This window comes from Chamaea fasciata, unplaced genomic scaffold (genome assembly GCF_029207755.1).
Source record: "Chamaea fasciata isolate MVZ Bird 193981 ecotype frontalis unplaced genomic scaffold, bChaFas1.0.hap1 SCAF_6, whole genome shotgun sequence".
NCBI lineage: Eukaryota > Metazoa > Chordata > Aves > Passeriformes > Sylviidae > Chamaea > Chamaea fasciata.
The window spans coordinates 12,382,764-12,403,994 of NW_027094091.1; the positions used below are offsets into that span (position 1 = coordinate 12,382,764).

Sequence of the window (21,231 nt, forward strand, 5' to 3'; positions counted from 1 at the left end):
AATCGAGCCAACAACCAGCTCTGAATGCCCATGCTTACACCACCTCAGTGCAAATCAGCAAGTGTTGAACCACTATGACTCAAAAAAAATATGTCAAGTGTTTATTTCTTATGATTAATTAATACAAAAGAGATCAAAGTGTCAAGCCCAGTTTCATAGTGGGACCGTGACAAGGCAGACACTGTCACAAAAAAACTAGGAACCTCAATGATTTCAATCCAGTCCTTCATTCTTTCCAGATATCTGTCACCTTTCTCAGGCTTTTCTATGATACATTTTTGAGCTACAGACTTCTAGCAAAATAGAAGTTTGATTGCAAACTGGATTGTCTCATGAATATTTTGCCGCCCTATTTGCATAAAAGATCTCATCAATTTGTTTTTCACCAAGAACATTCCTTAAGGCATTAGAAATAAAGGTCAGCCGTAATTCTGAGATCCACTTTTAACATACTCCCTGAGAAAAGAAAATTTATGCAAAATACATGGAAATGTACTAAAATAGTAACAGTGTACTAAAACATTTTCTCACAATATTTGCAAGTTTTATTACATTTGGAGTTTTAATTTCAAGCAAAACAAGTGTTGCAATGTTTAGTGGAATTTTGTCTAGCACAGTTTCAGTAGCACAAAATACCCACCCACCACTGCATCTCTGCTCAGATAAATTTCATGCTGACCATTCCTCCTCTGAAAGTCAGACCAAACTTTTTATTGTATCTTTTTTGTGAAATCATAAGGCAGCTCTGGCAAGTGGATGAAAACTCTCCATTAATGCATTTAAAGGCATTTAAGGAGAATTTAAAGGAATTTGGGAGACCTATGGCACAAATTGGTTTAGTATGGCCTCTGAAAACCTGGTTTAGTTTGGTCTCTGAGAATCACATCCAGATTTCTTATACACAAAACTGTAATTTTTCATTCATCCCACTCTAAATCAGAAAAGATAATCCCAAATTTAGTCTAAGAAAGAGTAAAATAAAGGTTCAAACCCATAATTTTATAATTTCATAGTTGCCATGTTAACATAAAAATAGAAGTTGTCCCTGCTGCTTCAGGTAAATGCCAAAATGTTTAAGGAAAACAGAACCTGATTCCTGACACCTTTTTTGAAATGAATACTATCTTTGCTTCTGTATGACAGAAAACCTAAAAGATTGCTGTAATATGAAAAGTGCAAAAAAGATGCAGCCTCTATCATTGTTCCAACTGATTTGTACCATCATTCCTACTTCCCCACCTCTCTTCCTCCTGACCTTTGTGCGGATGCTGCAAGTAAAAAAAAAAAAAAAATTCTCATCTTTAGGTTCTAAAACCATTCTCTGATGTTGTTACAGGAAGCTCTTGTACCGGATTACAACATTTTTGTGTTCAGTAACATTGGGCACTGGAGAATTAAAAATAAATTAAAAGCAATCAGGATGCTTTTATGGGTTGTCTTTAGTATTTAAAGACCATAGTGTAAAATGTACATCATAGTATGAGATCAGAAGGAGAAAAGGGCAGTATGAGAAGGATACAAGGCTACTAAATGGGTCTGGACAGAAAGAAAGCACTTAAAAAGAAAAGTTTTCAGAGTCAAGTTCCACCCTTGAATAGCAATGGGAACTTTTCAGAGGTTCTGAATAAACGGAACTATAAAATCAGATATATGACAAAATTCCTCTGCTCTGCCAAAAGCAAGCAGCCCATTCCTCAAATGAAATTCACTCACCTGTGAATGATGTGGTATCTCTGCAAATAATCCAAGGAAAGAGCCAGCTCACAAATGTACAGTTTCACAGTGCCTTCATTAAAGTGGACGTTCTGCTGCAAGTGGTAACGCAAGTCACCTCCCAGTAAGAGATCAACCACCATGAACATGTCTTCTTCATCTTGAAAGGAATACCTGGAAAAAAGGATAACAGCTGAGATCTCAGGGTGGATGATGTAGTCACAGCCGTGCCTTGAGGTGGCTCTCATTAAGGAGATCCTGGTAAGGAGATCCCGGTAAGGAGATCCCTGATTTGCTCAAAAGGCATGCATAGAAAAGCATTCTCACTACTGAGTCCTGCAAACAAGCTTCGATTGTGGTGGGACTCTGGATATTTAAGCGTTGTGCTTTAACCCCAGTGACAACTAGGTACCATGCAGACACTCTCTCACTCCTCTTTCCCCCTGTGAGCTGGGGAGGAGAATCAGAAAAAACATAAAAACTTGTGGGTTGAGATAAAAACAGTTTAGTAATTAAAAAAAAGAAAGTATAATAATAAAATGAAAATGAGAGAAAATGTAAAGGAGAGAAGTGAAGAAGGAAAGAAAAGAAGAGAAGAGAAGAGAAGAGAAGAGAAGAGAAGAGAAGAGAAGAGAAGAGAAGAGAAGAGAAGAGAAGAGAAGAGAAGAGAAGAGAACAAGTGATGCATGCCAGTGCTCACCATCCCCTGAATGATGTCAAGCCTGTCACCCAGTGCCAATCAGCTCTTTCCATCCAAATCCCCCAGTTTATATCATCATGATACTTTATGGGATATAAATTCCCTTTGGACAGTATGGATCATCTGTCCAGCTGCATGCTCTCCCAGCTGATTGTGCAGCTCCTCACTGGCAGAGCATGAGCCACTGAAAATTCTTTGACTTAGGGTGAGCACTACTGAGCAACAGCCAAAACATCAGAGTATTATCAACATTATTCTCATCCTGAATCCAAAACACAGCACTGTTCTAATAAGAGTAATTTTATCCCAGCTGAAACCGGAACATGAAGGCAAGCAGAACTTGTGCTACTGCCATATTACTGTCTTATTTTAAACATGAATTACCACCTGAATGTTGATAAAACATAATTTAAAATACCTTTAAGATTTTTACATTCTGAAATAACCATATACTCATTCAGGTGACAAAACAGCTTACAAAGTAGTATCATTAAAATGGAAGGCCTTGAAACACACTTGGTATTTACACACATACAACTCTAGTTCAGTGCTTAGGGAAAGTGTTCTGGCAGCACTGAGAGCTGCTGTCTCAGGGGTATTTTCCAGATTCAATAAATATTCACAATGTTCTATTAGCTGAGCATTTTTTACAGCTTGCAGCATACGTCCAAATTCAATAAGGACAAAAACTGCAATTTTACTGCCTAACAATTCATATTTTTTTCAGTCAGCAACCTATATCTTGTAAAATGACAGAGTCTTCATGGTTACTGACGGAATTCTTCTGGACCCTTTCCCAGAACTGCCTGCTGAACACTCTGAGGACCAAATTTTGATGTGATTTAAATCCTGTAAATCCAAAGGTGTAGCCAGTCAATGTACACTATATATTTACATGTATAGTGTTTGGGCAAGCAGGAATTTCCATGTGTTTCTACTTACCTTGGCTATGCTGCCATTGCCCTTGTTTCTTGTGGTCTGAGTGAAACGACAGAACTCTCTGGATTTCATTTCTAAATGCAACTATATAAGATACAGTTTTCCCAAATGAGGAATAGTAAATACCTTATTTCTGATGTGAAATCAGTCTTAGAAATCATTTTAGAATTATTTTTGATGTGAAGTTACATTATCTTATACTAGTAATACATGAACTACTGAGAGGTGATCCACAATGGAAATGCCTCTTCCAGCACCCTTCCTCCCATGAGGTGTGTAATATATGTTGGCTACAGATGTGATTCAGTTCTCCTTAACTGTAAAATTTATGCCAAGAAAATCAAAAAGTGTGGGCTTCCAGAAAATCGGTGCACACCCTTCCCCAGAGGCAGAAAAGTCTATATTAGATTATTTTAATTGACACTTACGTGCAGTTTTCACTTTCATTCCCAGGCTTGCACTTACTGAAATGAGGCACTGCTTAGGGGTTGCCACAGATGGTTCATTTTGAATTTAATGCTTACTATTCTTTCTGAACATAGTTCTGAGAAGCAACTTTCTCTCATACTCTGCTCTTCTGTTGCATTTCTATATGACTGCCAAATGCCAGGAGGGGAAAGTCATTTTATTTGCATTAAGCTTACTCCTCAATAAGTCAAACCTCTGAAGCAAAATGGTAAAGTAGGTGGCACATGGTGTCTGCTTACCCCTAGAGAGGCAGAATTCTGTAACACACAAACACGTACACAGGTTTAAAAACCAGAAGGCTTCAAATATATTCAAATTCCTCCAAGTATTGTGCATTACTGAGCCTGGAGCAATTGCAGAAGCAAAGCTTAAATGTGCAGTTACATTTAAGATTTTTTCTTTTTGACACTTGTTATTTTAAGTGAAGAAATTCTAGCATTGAGCAGAGGTAAATTCATCATCATAGAATGGCTTTGGTTGGAAGGGGTCTTACAAATCATTTATTTCCAACCCCTCTGCCATTTATAGGGACACCTTGCACTAGACCACATTGCTCAAAGCTCCATCCAACCTGGCCTTGATCACTCCCAAGGACAGGGCAGCCACAGTTGCTCTGGGCAACCTGTTCCTGTGCCTCACCATCATGCGAAAAATGTTATTTTTTCCCTTCAGTTACCCCTTGAGTAAGGTTTAGATTTTGTTTCTTTCTTTTTTATATTATTTTAAAAAAATTTGGAAAAAATTGCAGATTGAAAACTCTACTCAAATGATAAATGAAATTGTGTCTTGTCTGGGAATAAAGAGCACTCTTGGTGCCTAAAGTAATTTGATGACATGTCAGTAGAAACGGTACTGATGCACCTCTAGTCTTGAGATACTTATGTCCTTAGTCCTTTTTTTTTTTTGAGCAGAGTGTGAAAGCAGGGTAAACAGTGACTGCTGTGAACTTGCTTTTAAATCCAATGATTATTCCCTCTTTTTTTAAAAAAATGAGTATGTTTCAAGGTGAATGCTCGGTCTAGACAAAAGACCCATGAGAACCAGAAGTAAAGGTAAAATCTTGTTCACATTGAGATAAATGCTAACACTTGGTGGAACATGATTTTCATTCCAAGCATGTTTTTAGGCTGATGTACTCTGGTTTTGTGTGCTTGTGAGTGGGGAATGGTGGTCCTTTGTCACCTGCCAGGCAAGCTTTTGTGCATCTGTAATTGTTAATGATTTAAAAGAGAGATCAAACAAAGCTTTCCTACAGGGCTCAACCAACCTCCATCCACTCACTGCCTTGGGACTCTCAGGGCCTCAGGCATCTCTGTGAATCCAGGTTGGGATGACAACAGATGGGTTTTATCCAGAGGGTGTCAGATTTGCCCGTGAATCAATCTCCTGCTACATTGCCTTGCCTCTCAGGTAAACACTTGAAGTGCAATCCCTACAGACAGAACTACAAGGCTTCCAGAAGTGACTGCAACTCTAGAACAAAGTACTTTGAACCCAAACACCAAACCAAAAACTCAAATAAACAACTCCCCCCAACAAGACCAAAACTAAACTGGGAGACAGTCAGAAGTATGACTAGAATGTTTGCACTAGGGAGCCTTCCCACATAGGATACTTCTCAGATTTGTCTGGGGCATCTTGACTAGATCATGATTTGCCAAGAAAGATTGGAGCAAATGATCCTTGAGATCCTTCTACCCTTTTATTCAATCATTCTGGTCTTTCATGACCTGTGGAGAGAGCACAGGTCAGTTTTATTTAGATGTTGAAGGTAGAATGTTGCACACCAAGACAGAGTTTATGAAGCTCCCTATATCCTCTCTGATGTTCTGCACCTGCACCCAGAGTCAGAGTTGTTTTTTTTCATTTGTACTGATGTGTCTCTGGTAACTCTGCCAGCCCTGCCAGAAGTGTTGTGTATACTGCTTTGGTCAAGGCACAAGCTGTATGGTTTGAAGGAACATGTACATGGACATGTTCAGTCTTTCAGCAGATTCCTCCACCCCCTCTAAATTCCATCACACCTGGCATACATCATGCTTTTCTTACACCCATTCGTGGATGATGGTGTCTTCCCTGCACAAGACAGGTCCCTGGTTTGACCTAGCTGGATCCAACTTTCATGGGTGGCCTTTCTCTGTGGGGATCAGACCACAGTGTGGTTAAGACCACTCCAAGACATTTTCTGGAGGGTAAAGAAATTCATCCTAGTGAAACTGTGTGTCTTTGACCTAGAGGACAGCTTGGGCAGGGCAAACAGGAGAAGGTCTCTGGAGCTGACAGGTGCTCCATTAAGCAGGTTTTGCAGCTACCAATTTCTAAGGTACTGAATGCAGAGCAGGAGTTTCTCCAGGTCCTGCTGTGCAGCTGGGTAGCAAATGGCATTGTTTTCCTCCTACCCTGCTTTAAGGACTGACAGGACTTTGTGTATCAGCTTAGACCAGTTTGGTTTGTCATGGTCACAAGCAATCTAGTCCTCTCCCATCTATGCCTCTCTCTCACACACAAGTCCAGTATTCTGTCTTTACATAAGAAATGAAATGTTACCTTTATATTTTTTTCTATTTCAGTATTTTAAGAAATACGAGCTTTTGATATATTGGTCTAAGAATTGAAATAGACAAGTGAATATTGGCCATGGGATAAAGGAGTCTTTGAAAATGTTGCTGCTGGTTGGGGAGGGGCTGATGGCAAATCAGACCAGTGGAGATTAGTTTTTGAGCAAACACTGTAATTTTACTTTTGTAAGCTTCTTATCTGCTCAAAGGTAAATTACACAGAAAAGGGTTGATTGGTTTTTGTAATAAACTCAGGGGTTGTTTGGGATTTTTATGTTAACCAGGTAGCTGAGAAATACTTTTTGAATGAATCGTAAGGTTGTGACTTATGTTGATTATTAATCAATGGATATTGAATACCATTAAATACATTATTAGTTACCCTAATGACAAAAACCTCCTTGAAATGAAAGAGTAAATGACTTGAAGTAATAGTTCCTGTTTGTTTCTTAGTGTCATTCTCCAATTATAGGAAAACTGTTCTAAACACAGAGCCAGCCTCTGCTTTTACTTGGTTGAAGAAAAGTGTTAATGCATTGTAATAATTTTTCTCCAAATTAAGATAAAATAATAAATCCCATAACAAACAAGGAATTGAATTTTTGAATATCTTTAGACTGGAAGATATACTGTTATTGAACATAGTCCTTGATGGAAGGACATTTAAACAAAGTACTTTTTAAATAAATGATATCTGTTTCCACATTTATATCTGTATATTTGTTTTAGTAATATCTAATTTTTGTATTTATATCATATTTGTATTTATTATTTGTCACCCTGTCTTCATAAAAGCAGTTACAGATGAATTATTAAGATCATTTCCCCCCCTTTCATTCCTTCTTTTTAGTTAACCAGGGTAAATTTTCATTGAAATCCTTCCAGTGGAGGCACCCAGTATTCATATATCTTGTTTCATATGAATTACCTGGGAAAAAGGACATAATGATGGATATTTTATATATGACGTAAATTAAAGATGGAAACACATTAGAAAAATTTCATCATTTAGACCAAATCTAACTTCATAATCTTGAGGTAATCAGTTAAAGCAAGATATGCACAGTTCATACATTCAGATAACACTTCGGCTTTCCGTTGTATATGACAAATGATTGATCCTTGGTGTCTCCTAACTACAAAATTAAAGAAGGATCCCTTTCCAGTTTTCCCCTGGTAGTATTAAAGGCACATGGTAATTTTTTCAGTGACATAAACCCCTCACCAGTAACTGTAGATTTTCCCAGTGTAGACGTACATGCCATTTTTTGATATGGTTACCTTGCTTTTTTTTCTTACCAGTCCAATTTGTATAACTATGTTATAGAATGCTCCTCACCCTCTGTAAAGCAGCAACACGTTTACTCAAGACCTGCTGCATTGAAAAAGAACAGGTCATTTAAAGGCTTGCATAATTTGACATTTGCCAAAGAACATTTAGAGAAGAAAAACAGTCCAGAGCTCTCTTGTATGGGTATGGTGGAATAAAATATAGACATAATATAAGCTGGTGTAAGTACAGGTTATAATACAGGTGCCAAAAATAGCAACTTTGATCAGTCAAACATAAAATCATTACAAATTTCCCCGTGCTGAGAAGGTGTGCTGAAAACTGTTACACTCACTGTGACTGCAAATAGCAAATACTTACCTTTGAATTATGTTTTTCATAAAACCAAGTGTCCAAGCCAGTCAAATTCAAGTTTTTGTTTAAGTTTGTGTGTTCTTCCAGCCAAGGACAAGCCTCAAGAGACAAAGCCTCAAGAATTATTAGCTTTGTAAATACAAATATGCAAGTATTTTGAAGGAATCTTGGAAATATTCCTTTGTAATGTCTGTTTTGTTTACATTTCTATAGATTTCTTTGTCATTTTGGAAAATGGATGAACATTAGTTATTGGAATTTGAGATTTGTCCTTGCGAAGTCTTTAATAGAAATCTATTGTTGGAAAGAAATATGCCTATTTCCAAATTGAGCAAGATAAGTCATTTCTACAAATACTATTAAGAGCAAAAGACAATTACTTCCTTTAATCTTCCTATATTTCTTTATAAAGATATGAAAATATCTTTCAATATTCTCCAAGAAATCTTTTGAGAACAGGGAATTTCTTCTATAAGGAATTAGATTGTTCATACTTATACCTTCTCAAATTCTATTAGTGCTGATGTGACCAAATAAAACCAGTAAGAAAAATGTCTAAATAAAAAATAGCCTGAAATTAAGTAGAAAGATGACTAGAATTTCAACGAAGAGAGTAAGATACATATTACAGACTTATTAACACAGACTTAATAAATAGCTAATATTTACCATTAGCTCCCATACAGACAAGGATTATTAATTAGAGACAGTTTAGTATTCATCTGCATATGGAAGAAAATTTTCTCCCTCCAGGAGGTTGAGAAGTCCCGAAATCCTCTTTGATCTGAGAAAGAACTGTTCATCATCTGAACATGACCCAGCAAGGTGCACTCACAGCCCAGAAAGCCAAAGCTCCCCTGGGCTGCATCCAAAGCGGTGGGAGCAGCGGGTGAGGGAGGGGATTCTGCCCCTCTGCTCTGCTCTCCTGAGACCCCACCTGCAGAGCTGCATCAGCCCCTGGGCCTCCAGCACAGGAAGGACAGGGACCTGCTGGAGCCAGTCCAGAGGAGACCACCAAGATGATCAGAGGGATGGAGCCCCTCTTCTGTGAGTAAATGCTGAGAGAACTGGGATTGTTCAGCCTGGAAAAGAGAAGGCTTTGGGGTGGCCAACTGGGGCCTTCCAACACCTTAAGGGAGCCTACAAGAAAGAAAGCATGTAGGGACAGAACAAGGGGGAATGGCTTTAAACTGAGGGCAGGTTTTGATTGGATATCAGGAAGAAATTCTTTATTGTGAGAGTGCTGAGGCCCTGGAACAGGTTTCCCAGAAAAGCTGTGGGTGCCCCTATCCGGAAAGTGTTCAAGGCCAGGTCTGGTGAGATTCTGAGCAACCTGGTCTAGCAAAAGGCATCACTGTCCAGGGGACTTGGAACTAGATGAACATTGAGGTAGGTCCCTTGCAACCTGGCCCACTCTGTGGTTTTATGATCATTCCCATATGCACTGTCAGCATTTGTCTCAGTTGAGATACACAAGTTACACAGCCATGCCATGGGCAGGCAGCGAGCAGTAATGAAATAAACATGAAAAAGCAAAATGCAAAATAACTGTTGCTTTCTCTTTTACCATGCACTTTGCTTTCAGCTGATGAAACAATCCTTATTACTATATTTTTGCATGAGAAAACTACAGTTATTGATCAACACTGTTTTGAAGTGTTTACGTTCTTTGTGAGTCCCGATCATTTGAAATGGTTTGTTTCAGAACACATTTTCTTTACTCCTTCACCTGGTTCTAATCAAGCAATGTTTCACTCCACCTAAAAGAAGCTTCTTTATTTTTGCCTCTGATTTTACAAATGCTAGGGGAGTAAGAGGTCATTTAAGATGTGGTTTATGGTAATAACTGTGGATTGTGAAAAAGGGCAGGTTTAGATTTGCTGTTAGGAAGAAATTCTTTACTCAGAGGCACTGGAACAGGTTGCCCAGAGAAGCTGAGGATGATCCATTCATGGAAGTGTTCAAGGCCAGGTTGGATGGGGCTTTGAGTAGCCTGGTCTACTGGAAGGTACCCCTGCCTATTGGATGTAGATGATCATTAAGGTCCCTCCCAACCCTAGCCATTCCATGAAAATATGGTATTTTGTTTGTCTTTCATCATGGTGATATGGTAGAGAAACCATGAGAGAAACCATGTGATTAAACGTAGGTGGTCATCTACTAAGTGAGAAAGAGTTCTTACTGTTTTCTGTTCCTTTTAGGCTGGGACTAAAGAGCTTAGATCCAGAGTTTGCACACGACCCACAGTCATGTGAGATCTTTTACGCTGTGACTAAGTAGTGTTTACTGAACATTAAAATAGACAGACAGAATAATTTTGGATGGGAAAGCTCTTCAGATGTCAGCAATTCCAAATTCCAACCTCCTCAAAGCAGGGCTAATTTCAAACTAGGTCAGGTTTCCTGGGGCCTTATCCAGGGTAGTTTTGAAAATCTCTACGGATGAGAATTCCACAGCCTCTCAGGGAAGCATGTTCCAGCCACTCATTTTGCTTATATCCAGTTAGGATTTCTCTTGCTGACCTATGTCACTTGTGTCACTCATTCTTTCAGTGTACATGAGTTTTTCTCCATCTGTAGGTATTGCCATCTTCATGTCATCACCATCACACCTTGGGGCAATGGCTCTAATTAGTTCTCTCCCTCAGGTCAGCAGGGTCATGTCCCTGCTCTGCCCTCTAACCCAGGAACAATGATGCTACCTCAGATCTTGTAGAAAAGAGCTGAATGAACTTATTCCAAGGAAGACCACTGCAATAGGAAAATTTTGAGACAATAAGTGACATTAGTTGAAACTTTCATGAACACTTGTTTAAGGCCTAGAAAATGTCAGACAAATAGGATGAATTTTTGGTACATTATGAGCAATCAAATGGAGGAAAAAACCCACACTGCTATCAATTACTGTGACTCTGGAAACATTTTTATTCCCACAAAATAAGAGCTCTGTTTTTGCAAATGGCTGATCTCTAAAATTTGTTTTTCAGGAGAAAATTAATTACTTTTCTGGCTCATTTGCTCATATACTTGTAGACTTAATGGCATAGTCTCATGATAAAGCCTGTGTTTTCTCAAATATTATTAGACCAATGATAAAGTAAGACTTGCAAATGAATGCAAAATAGGCTAATTTCTCAGTCTATTTGTTTAGGATTTTTAGCAGACTTGGATGCAATATCCTCAAAGCTCATTTTAATTGTTCTGCTATCATGAAATCATGGCAGCTTCCACCAGCCTCACTGTTTTACTCTCTGAGACCAAAGTCAGCTTCATTCTTCATCAATTATTTTCCAAGTGTTTTATCTTTCATATATCTTTTGTTGAGTGGAATAAAGAAAAGTCTCCACTATCTTCTATTCTACTTATAGTCTTTAAAATAGGTCCATCACAATTACACATGAGAGCTCTATTCTGGTTGAGTGAATTAAGACATATAGAGAAGGCATTTGGGATTTGTTGATACTCTCATCTGAATGCAGACTCTAAAATCCATTCAGCTGCGTTGGAGATGTGCTGCGACTTGGCAAATGTTCACCAAGTTCTTCATTATCGCTTTGTGTTATCGCTGCCAATTTATAGCACTTCATATGCACGTGGCACTACAGCAGTAGCAGTTATGTGTATAGTGCCAACCAGTCTCTCTTGTCCCCGGCTTGTCTGAAGCACTTCCATTTAAAGCAGGCAACAGACAGCTTGTGTGAAAAACCCAGGGAAACCACTCACACAAACAAGGGCCCCACTACCAATACAGGAAATTGTTTACCTAGGAAAATAGGCACTTGAGAAATCTTGGGGTGAGGATAAAGCTCATGGGGAATAACAGACTGAAAACTTGGACCCCATTTGAAATGATCAGGATCTCAGTCTGTAACTGGCAAAGCTTGATATATTCATAAAGTATGGAATAACAAAATATTTTAGACTGGAAAGGACCTGCAAGATCAAGTCCCACCATTAACCCAGGACTGCCAAGTCTACCACTAAACCATGTCCTAAAGAGCCACATCTACATGTCTTTTAAACACCTCCAGGGATGGTTACCACTTCCTGGGGCAGCTTGTTCCAATGCTTGACATGGTCCATCCTGATAAGTAGAAAATCAAGCATAAGAAGAAGGAATCCGGCATGGATGAACAAGGAGATCCTAACTGAACTCAGAGAGTAAAAATAAGTGTACAAGACGTGGAAGTAGGTGGGTGATCCAGTAGGAACACAGAGTTGTCATCTGATATTGCAGTGATAGGGTTAGGAAAGCCAAGGCTGACCTGGAGTACTGCATCACATTCTTGGCTCCCCCGTCGATGAAGAGTAAAGTGCAGGGCCACAAAGATGAATAAAGGACTGGAGCATTTTTCATATGAGAAAGGGTTGGGACAGCTCACCCTGGAGAAGAGAAGGTTTAGGTGGGATCTCATTGGTGTGTACAAACACCTGATGGGCAGAAATGAAAAAGATGGAGACAGACTCTTCTTTGTGGTGCTCTGGGACAGGGCAAGAGGTATTGAGCACAAATTAAAACACATGAATCCCATGTGAACACAAGGAAATTCTTCTTTGTGAGGATTGTCCAACATTGGTTTGACAAGTTGCTCAGAGAGGCTGTGGAGTCTTCCTCTGACAAGATAATAAAATCTCAACTGGGAAACTTGTCTTAGGTGACTCTGCTTGAGCTGAGGGTTTGCATCAGGTGAACTCAAGATGTCACTTCCAAACTAAAACAATTCAGCGATTCTCCAGCCTTTTCATTGCAACAGCTAACTGGCTATCTAAATGATATAAAATTAAAGGAGTGTTGAAGAACAAAATTTGAGCAGAGGTTTGTCTCATCGAGAATTTCTTCTGTTTCCCTTCCCTCCTTCTCACAACCTCATTATTTGAGGTTCACGGTTCTCCACTTAGTGGAAGGTTTTAAAAAAGTAGTTACCAATGCTAATAGTTAACCAATAAACAAGGATTTTAATCTGATCAAATAATCCACAGTTTTAGAGCACAGAGCAATAAAATTGTGCTGGGACAACAGAAGCTAATGAAAGAAAACTGTTACAGGTCTGGACTTATGCTTTCTTGAAACCCTAAGTTCAGCAATCAAACTTCAGATAGATTACAATGAATGATTCCAAACTCTTTCTATTTATTAGCTTTAAACACTGCCATATCTTAGAGACAATTTTGTGTCCTTTTTTTCAGTTTTATGAAGCAAAGAAACATCAAAATTGCAGCATTTATCATTAAGCTTCAATCATAACAAATTTAATCTTCAGTACGTGGTTCATTGAATGAACAACAAAGCACTTACTGGGGTTAAGAATAGGTACTTTTTTTGCCGTGTATAACCTTAGACACTGCACTGATTGTGTATGTGTATCTCTGTGTGCTTGGCACCCTGCATGGGTTGAGAGGCTTAAAATAGTGCTTTTCTTTTTCATTTATTTAGCCATCAACGATATTTTCCTCTGAGCTACACGAACCCCTTCATTTTCCTGGTATGAAACCTAGAAAAGTCAGATCAATCTTTCCTTGCATGCATACACCTTCTATAGTTAGTTTACTCACTAGAATTGGACAGATTTCCTATCATCCCTTTCCCTCTTCCTGACTTCACTGTAAAGGAAAATTTCTCACTGCTATTGAAATAAAAGGTTCACTTTATTTTGGTTTTGTTAGAAATATACACACACTCTTCAACCAGCTCCCAGAGAATCTCCTCCACTCCAGTATAATCCTGGTGAATAAAGCCAGCTACTCAAAAGGTTTCACTCAAGCAGCTTCTCTTATTTTCTGTCAATAAAAGAGTTAATTTAAAACTATGTCAATTAAAAATTTAAAAGTATGATGCTTCCAATCACATGTAGATGCCTACTAACGTTTTCTGACTTTCCTCTTAGTATGATGTACCTTCTTTCTTAATTGTGGGCATTGCTAAAATGTTAAAATAAATTAGAAAAGATGGACTGAAACACATCTCACTCTGTCAAATCTTTACCAGCTCATTTCAGACCTACCCTCTTAATTGGAATTCAAGTTATTTTGCAAGATTTCCAAACCCAAAAGATGAAGCGAAAATCTGAATAGTAATGTGAAGGATGTAGTGCAAAACAAATTAGGCTTATTGTTCTCTGTCATTTTAAACGAGGACAGAAAGCTGTTTTCAGTTTCAATTTAAAGATAATTTCTTTCATACAAAAATTTCCTTAAAAATTCAATTTCCATGGAAAAAACAATTCTTCTGGAAGGAATGTAAAATAACAGTGTGATTTAAGTGTTCTTCAAACAGCATGAGCATACATGAAATAACCTTTTTTTTTTTAAAGTGTTTTTTCTCATTCATACACCATACCTAGGAGAAATCTTAAACATCCAAATGGGCAGGTGCTCAACAACTTACTAGAATTGATTTTCTTAGACCAAATTTTGCCCAGACTACCTTTGGGTACATGATTAATGTACTTTGGGTTAGAAAAGTGATTTCTCTATGGTCACTGTGCAGTAAGCAGGACACCTACGGTCCTGCTCACAGCTGTGGTAACTACCCCCTGGAACTTCTCTCTTTTTCCCACTGATTACAGAGGCAGACCCAGGCAATGAGGCTGATGTCTGAAGTGAGCTGGGAAGAACTCAAGTTCTCTAGAGCTTGTCTTTTCTGTTTTGGGAAGTCCCTAACATGGTCAGCACATCACATTCACGTGTACATTTTGACCGGTACAGAAAGGTTGATAATTATGACTGCCAGAGAACATTTTTTGTTTGATCAGCAGAGAAAAATATAAGACAGATTTTCTGACTTATGCTGGTCCTACAAATTTTGAGCTCCTTCCTGTGTTGCATATCTTGCTTCTGATCACTTAATTGATTTTACATTTAACTCCAGGAAGACAGACCTTCACCTATTGACATTAAAAAGACAGGAAAGATATTAACTCGCAAATACAACATGTTATGATGGGCCAGGAAAAAAGACAAATAATGAAAATTTCCCTAACTTTCTATGTTGCTCAACATAGAAGAAGCTTTTTGTTAATGTTCAATTTCATGAAAATGGCAAGCTTGTTCTTTGGTAAGAGTGAGATTTAGTGCAAAGAGACATGGAAAGAGTGAGGAGCCCTTCAGGTTAGGGATCCTGAATTAAGAAGGAGATTCTTTAAGGCAGTTATAGGAATAAGTAAATGAAACATAGCCAATTATCCTGTGCTTTTTTCTTTTTAATTTCTTTTTTTTTTCATATTTCTGTCTCTACACTAACCCCAGCTTATCAGTGAAGCTCAAAGAAAGAAAAGCTGCTCAAAAATCTCCTCTGTTTAACACATCTTACTCCCACATAATGATAAGCAATTGAGTTTCTTCAGACGCTGCAGTGATCAGTCACACAGCTGGTCACAAAGTTACCTGCATTGGCTCACAGCATAAGGATTCAGACTAGGACATCTCTGTGGCTCTCAGCCAGCAGCATTTTGTGTTTATTAATTTGAATATGAGCGGTCAGATTATCAATGCCCATGATTCTTAGTGTTCTGTTTCATGGCAGCTCTTGCGCCATAGGAGGCAATGAGTCTTCCATTTATATTTTGTGTACGTGCCACATCTTCATGTCCCCTTCTTTTCCTAGCATGTGAAGTGGAACATCTTCCCTTGGTAGATCTTTTTGGTCTTTTTGTTTCCTGAAATGTTCAGTGCTATGAGTACCGTTAGGAACATACTTTGATGCTCTCAGCAGACACAGATGTTGTTTAATACAGTTCCTAGAGCATGGTTAGAACTATAGCTCTAAAGAGAAAGAAAAGGAAGGAAATCCTTTCACTGCTGTATTTTATCTGTGAGTTAGGCAAATCTCTGAGTACAAATATATTTTTCAGAGAGGATGGGAATTTATGACCTCATCAAGTGAAAAAAAAACCCCACCCAAACTCTAGTTCTGCCTGTATTGTCTTTGTTTAAATTTTCTGGGAATGGATTTCAATGATTCACTGTTCTTTATTCATTGTAACTGCTGCCAAAGAGCAATATTTTTGTCATGGCAGAAATTTATTTCAGAATATGAATAATCAAACCTCACTGCCACCCTTAGATTCAGCATCTTGTTTTTCCAATTCCAATTATAGTCACAATAAATGTTAAGATTTGTTATAAAACTGAGATAACTCTTGCCTTTCTAATTTATAGTTGAGTTTATCAAGTTGATTCAGAGCAAACACAAAGAAGCAACTTCAGATGTCAACTACTGTCATTCTATCTCACCCCAGACATTTAAATTATTCTGCAAAATTGTCTGTCAAGCCTTCAGTATTTCCTCTGTTTTTAAATTTAACATGTCGGAGTCATGTTATTTGTGGTAACATTGCTTAGGTTAATAGAGGTGCAGAGAGGAGGAGCATGTCAAACTGTCAGGAAAAAAGAAGAGACCCCAATAAGAGCAAAGAACATCACCCTTAAAAGCACCATTGCACTAAGGAGGGGTCATGAACTAAATTCAGGATTGTACAGAAGACCATTGTCATCAGGCATCTTTTTCCAGATGCAAACAAAAGCAGACATGAAGGAATAATACTGAAAGCTGCCTCACAGGCATTACTTCCCAGCTTCCAAGTACAGGGCTTCTTGAACTGCTATTTCTATGTTAAAAATACAAGAAATGCAGGAGTTATTAATTAAATACAGTAGATATAAATGGACTTACTGGTGTCTATCAGGAAGACTCCCCTGAGTGCATGTTCTGCACTACTGCAGGACACCTGCCAGAGACAGGTTGTGCTATTGGATAAGAAGATGAGACAAGGAATAAACTGGATGAAATGGTTGTGGATGGCCAAACCTACAGCTGAAGAGCTACAGTCCATTCTCTGTATGGATGAGCAAATGCTTGGACAGTTGCTTTTCCAGGGGCTCAGGAGAGGATGAAGTGTTGCTTTCTTTACTGACCCATCCTGCCTCTGCACAACTACGTCCTGATCTTACCTTGAATCTCTCTTAAACTGTTTCCTTATAAAGAAAAAGGAGGGGAAAGAAAATTTAAGCAACTGTACTTCAAAATTAGTTTCACTGATGCTTATAAACGTCCATAGAAATACCACATTTTTCTTTTTCTTTTTAATGTGTACCCAAACACTGCAAAATCTGGGAAAGGCACCAGCCTGGTGACATGACAGCTTCAGAGCAGGGCAGCCCTGACACTGAAGTGGGTGTAGATCTTCTGGCTCAGGCAATCCAGCAGCCTGGATATGGGGGATGAAGGCAGAAATCCAACCTGGGAGCTCTTTCTTCTTCACAACCCTCTAGCAAAGGAGTCAAGAGTCTAGCTAACAACCCTCCAGGCAAGACAAGAAGGGGGCAATTTTCCAAAAATTTTTTTTCTTAATTGACATGTCTTCAGAATATTTGATTCACTTTAATTGAGGTTCTCACTTTCTGTACAAGTCTCAGCCAAGTCCAAACAGCAAATTTATCTTACTGCACATGAAGAGAAAATGGTTACAAGCTGTCTCCCCAAGTTGTATTTGTCTTAATTTGAAGTAATAATTGAAGTGGATCTGACTCTCTGTGCTAAGGCTGGCAGCTGTAGCTAAATTGGATGGGACAATGGAAACAATATATTCTTTTAAGAAGCTAGTATGAGACTGAAAAACGTTTGCATTTGGGACTGGGACCAAGAAAGAAACATCACTTTGTTGAACACATTAACCAAGCTTCTAACAGAGGCTGATGGCAATTTACACACAATTGCAGAAAGTGGGAAGATCCATTTAGCATTCAAATATGTAGACTGAAGATGTAAATTTATCCTCTGACAGGGGGAGGCAAATAGCTGCAGAAATCATCCTTTGGGAATTCACATGTTAGCTGGAGTCTTGAGTACAGACCGTAATACAGCAGAAGCAGTCGAGAAAGCTGAAATTCTGAGAATGAACTTGGGCAACAGCCTGAAAACAAAACCGGCAGGGACAAAACCTTAATTTTTTTATTGGTCTCACATTCTTCTGTAATTCTTAGGCCACATCTTTAAATAGGCAGGAAAAAAGCAGGAAATTCTTTGTATCCCTAAGTTCCTCCGTGTGCAAATACGGAATCACCTGTACACATCCCTGAGCACTCCACCACTGTGATAAATCTGTCTGTCAAGTCTCCTCTCTTTTCTAATGATGACAATATTCAGCATCTTCACAAACTTGTCATTAGGGGGAAATGATGAGTGCAGAGCATCCTGCACATCCTACTGAGGCTGTTACCCCACTGTTCTGGTCTGTGGTACTGCCTCAGGGAAGGAAATTATGTTGCAAGATGTAGGACTGGTTGCTCTGCAAAACAGAAATGAAAAGAAAGGAAGGTTTGTAACAATGGGCAAGGCACACACTGCCTTCCATCACTGCTCTGGATTTTGTCAACAGCATCCCATTTTAACAGGAGCACAACTCTTCTGTTGTGCCTGGCCAGATCCCCAGGTCAGGGAATTTTGACTCTGACTTCCCAGTGCAGGAACAATCAGACAGCACTGGTTAGAAATGAAACAGTCTGTTTCAAATGGATATTTATGAGAAAACCAATATGAAATTTCTTTGTCTTTACAAGCCAGCTTATTACATAGAAGGGAGAGAACAAAAGCCTCACGGACCACTGTCATTAGAAAAGACCTGGTTATCCTTGTTTCACCTCTGACAAAGGATTCCATTTTCAGGAGGGAGGAGGGGAGTCTGGGCTGTGACACTGCCCAGCTGTTCTTTCACATCAAGCCTGTGCACTCCAGATCACATTCTCCCTTTGTTTCACTGCTGTCCTCAACATAGGTTCCAAGATCTCCACCCCAGGTCACTGCTTGTAGAGATATATATTGTACTAAAGAATCTCCCTTCCATTTTGTCTCTGCACTAAATCACACTCACCCAAATTGCTTTCCAGTGAAGCACCCCTGACTTAATCACTGAGCAGTGATTAAGTTCACTCATTAAGTGCATATAGTTCATATAGAAAAACAAATCAAAAAGCAGAACCTTTAGCAAGTCTTCTCACCTGCTGGGAGCAGGTCATTCAAAAAGAAGCCCACTACTTTTTGCATAGGAGTGACTGGCACTTTCTTACTTATGAAATGAGGAAAGAAAAACACTGTTTAATCAGAAAAGCTCAAAAGTGGTCTCACCTGTAACATAACATATAGAGTGAATTAAATGTGATGATGGTCTGTGCTCAGACAGATAAGAGCAGAGCATGTGATAAAAAATCACCTTAAATAAATCATCAAGAGAAAAATATTAAAAATAAAATTATTTTCACAAATGTCAGACTGTAGATCACCTTATCTCACAGCCTCAAGTCCTCTCTCACAATATGGCAGAAAAATAATTATAACAAAAATATGCATTCACACCCACTGCAGAAAACTCAAAGAAATTGGATAAAAGCAAACAAAGCAATTACTACAGAAGTAAAAAAAAAAAAAAAAGATCATTTAAAAGATCTATTTAGATATCTATAAAGGAGGATAAATTATTTGTTTGTCCCCTAGCTACCATTATAACTTGCTGCTTTTGTTCTTGGCACTGCTGATGCACAGAACTGGTGACAATTCTCAAAAGGATGATCTAGTGGGAACTGGAAAGGGAACAGAAGAACATCAGCATTTAGTGGAATGTTAATAGGGTGAAAACTGTAAAATCAGCTGATGGCAGCATGAAGCCATCAAGGTACCAGCAGAATTGAAGTTTGGTCTCCATGACAATGTCATAAATTGTGTATGAAATTAATATTTAAAAGCCAGGAAGGAAGTCCTCTGAAGCACCAGGGTTTCATCAGGGAGCACACAAAAAGGCCAGCAGATACCTCAAACTAAATATTTCCAGAAAAACAGTTTAACAGCTGGCAAAGTCATTCAGTACTTTCTCCAAGACCCCAGCCATTTTCCACATGGGGGATAGAACTGAATTCTCAGTAGCAAAACCTTTGTAGCATTGATGGTCTGTTCATATGTTTATCAGATCTGCTGAAATGAACATTTGAATTTTTCAAGTACTCTGAAATATGCACTTTCTTCCCCACTTAAACTAAATTGTATTTTTATAGCTATCAAGAGTTAAGATTTGGGAGGCAACTAAAAGATGTTACATGGCTAATATTTTCACCTCTAACAGGTGGATTAGCCTTGCTTTTTGGCATTTAATTACACCGTGTAACAAAAAAATTACCTAAATGCTTTAAAACAATTGGTGATTATCCAATTCGGCTTTTTATAACTTTTCTGTTATATAATTACAGAATACTGGGTATTTATCCATTTGCTTACTAACAGAAATTTGTGTGTATTTAACCAGCAAGTCACAAGAAGACATTGTTTGGTTTTGTTTAATTTTTGCCCTCTCAGCTTCTGCATTTCAAGATAGTGGGCCAAACCCTGAATTTTTTTAATTTTTGGGGAATTCCGAGAGGTAAAACCTTCTAGGACCTTCTATTTCTTTCTCTTTTTTCACAGTCATATCAATTACTATCCTAAAAGTGCCAAAATGAGGCATAGTAAGAAGCCGAAGAAAGAGAGAGAATGTTAACTGAGAGTTTATTTCCTGAAGTCAAATTAGTAAGAAATACCATCTTCAAAACGCTATATTAAGTTCATTATAAACTGTTTTTACTACATCACTTTTATGTTAGTTCCAAACTTTAAAAGACATGAATTCAGGCAATTTCAAACCCACCTCATTTTCTAACCATCTCTTGCTCCAAATGGGACAACCCAGTTTCAGGGACCATGCCAGAGAATCAAACCCTTTATTAAAAGAAAACTGAAGTGCTCACAACTCATTAGCACTAATCTTGTCTATTAAATCATCATAATTGTCCCCTCTTCCAGAACAGACCCATTACTTGTCAAGCATGTTCTCATCCCTTACCAGCTCTTCCCCACACGTATCTGCATGGCTCCAGAAACTAATATTTCATCTCAAGTCATATCTTTCTTTTCTCTTGCTCTTCAAGCTCACCTGTTCAAGGTCAGCTAACCAACAGTACGCCCTCAGGATGAAGTACATGGGCAACCTGCTCTATCTGCTCTTTACACTCTCCACTTCCCACTCTACCCACAGAGGCAACCTGTGTCAGTTTTATCAGCAGTTTATTCAAGTAGTATCATCAGGATTGCAGTTTTTTGCAGGGCAGGACTTGTTGCTATCAGCAGAAAAGCTCCACTCGTTGCTTATCCCTCTATTTCTACATCCAGGTTTTAGCTCCTGTACCTCA

General features: G+C 38.5%; 1 protein-coding gene across 3 annotated transcripts in view; it reads right to left on the reverse strand.

The window, feature by feature from the left end:
• The window catches only part of STK32B (serine/threonine kinase 32B), a 160,205-nt gene that overhangs the window by 71,248 nt on the left and 67,726 nt on the right, over positions 1-21,231 (reverse strand). For all 3 annotated transcript variants that reach the window (XM_066185448.1, XM_066185446.1, XM_066185447.1), the window contains one exon: positions 1,714-1,887. In XM_066185448.1, the coding sequence (XP_066041545.1) occupies positions 1,714-1,887 (174 nt within the window). The remainder of the gene's footprint in view (positions 1-1,713; positions 1,888-21,231) is intronic.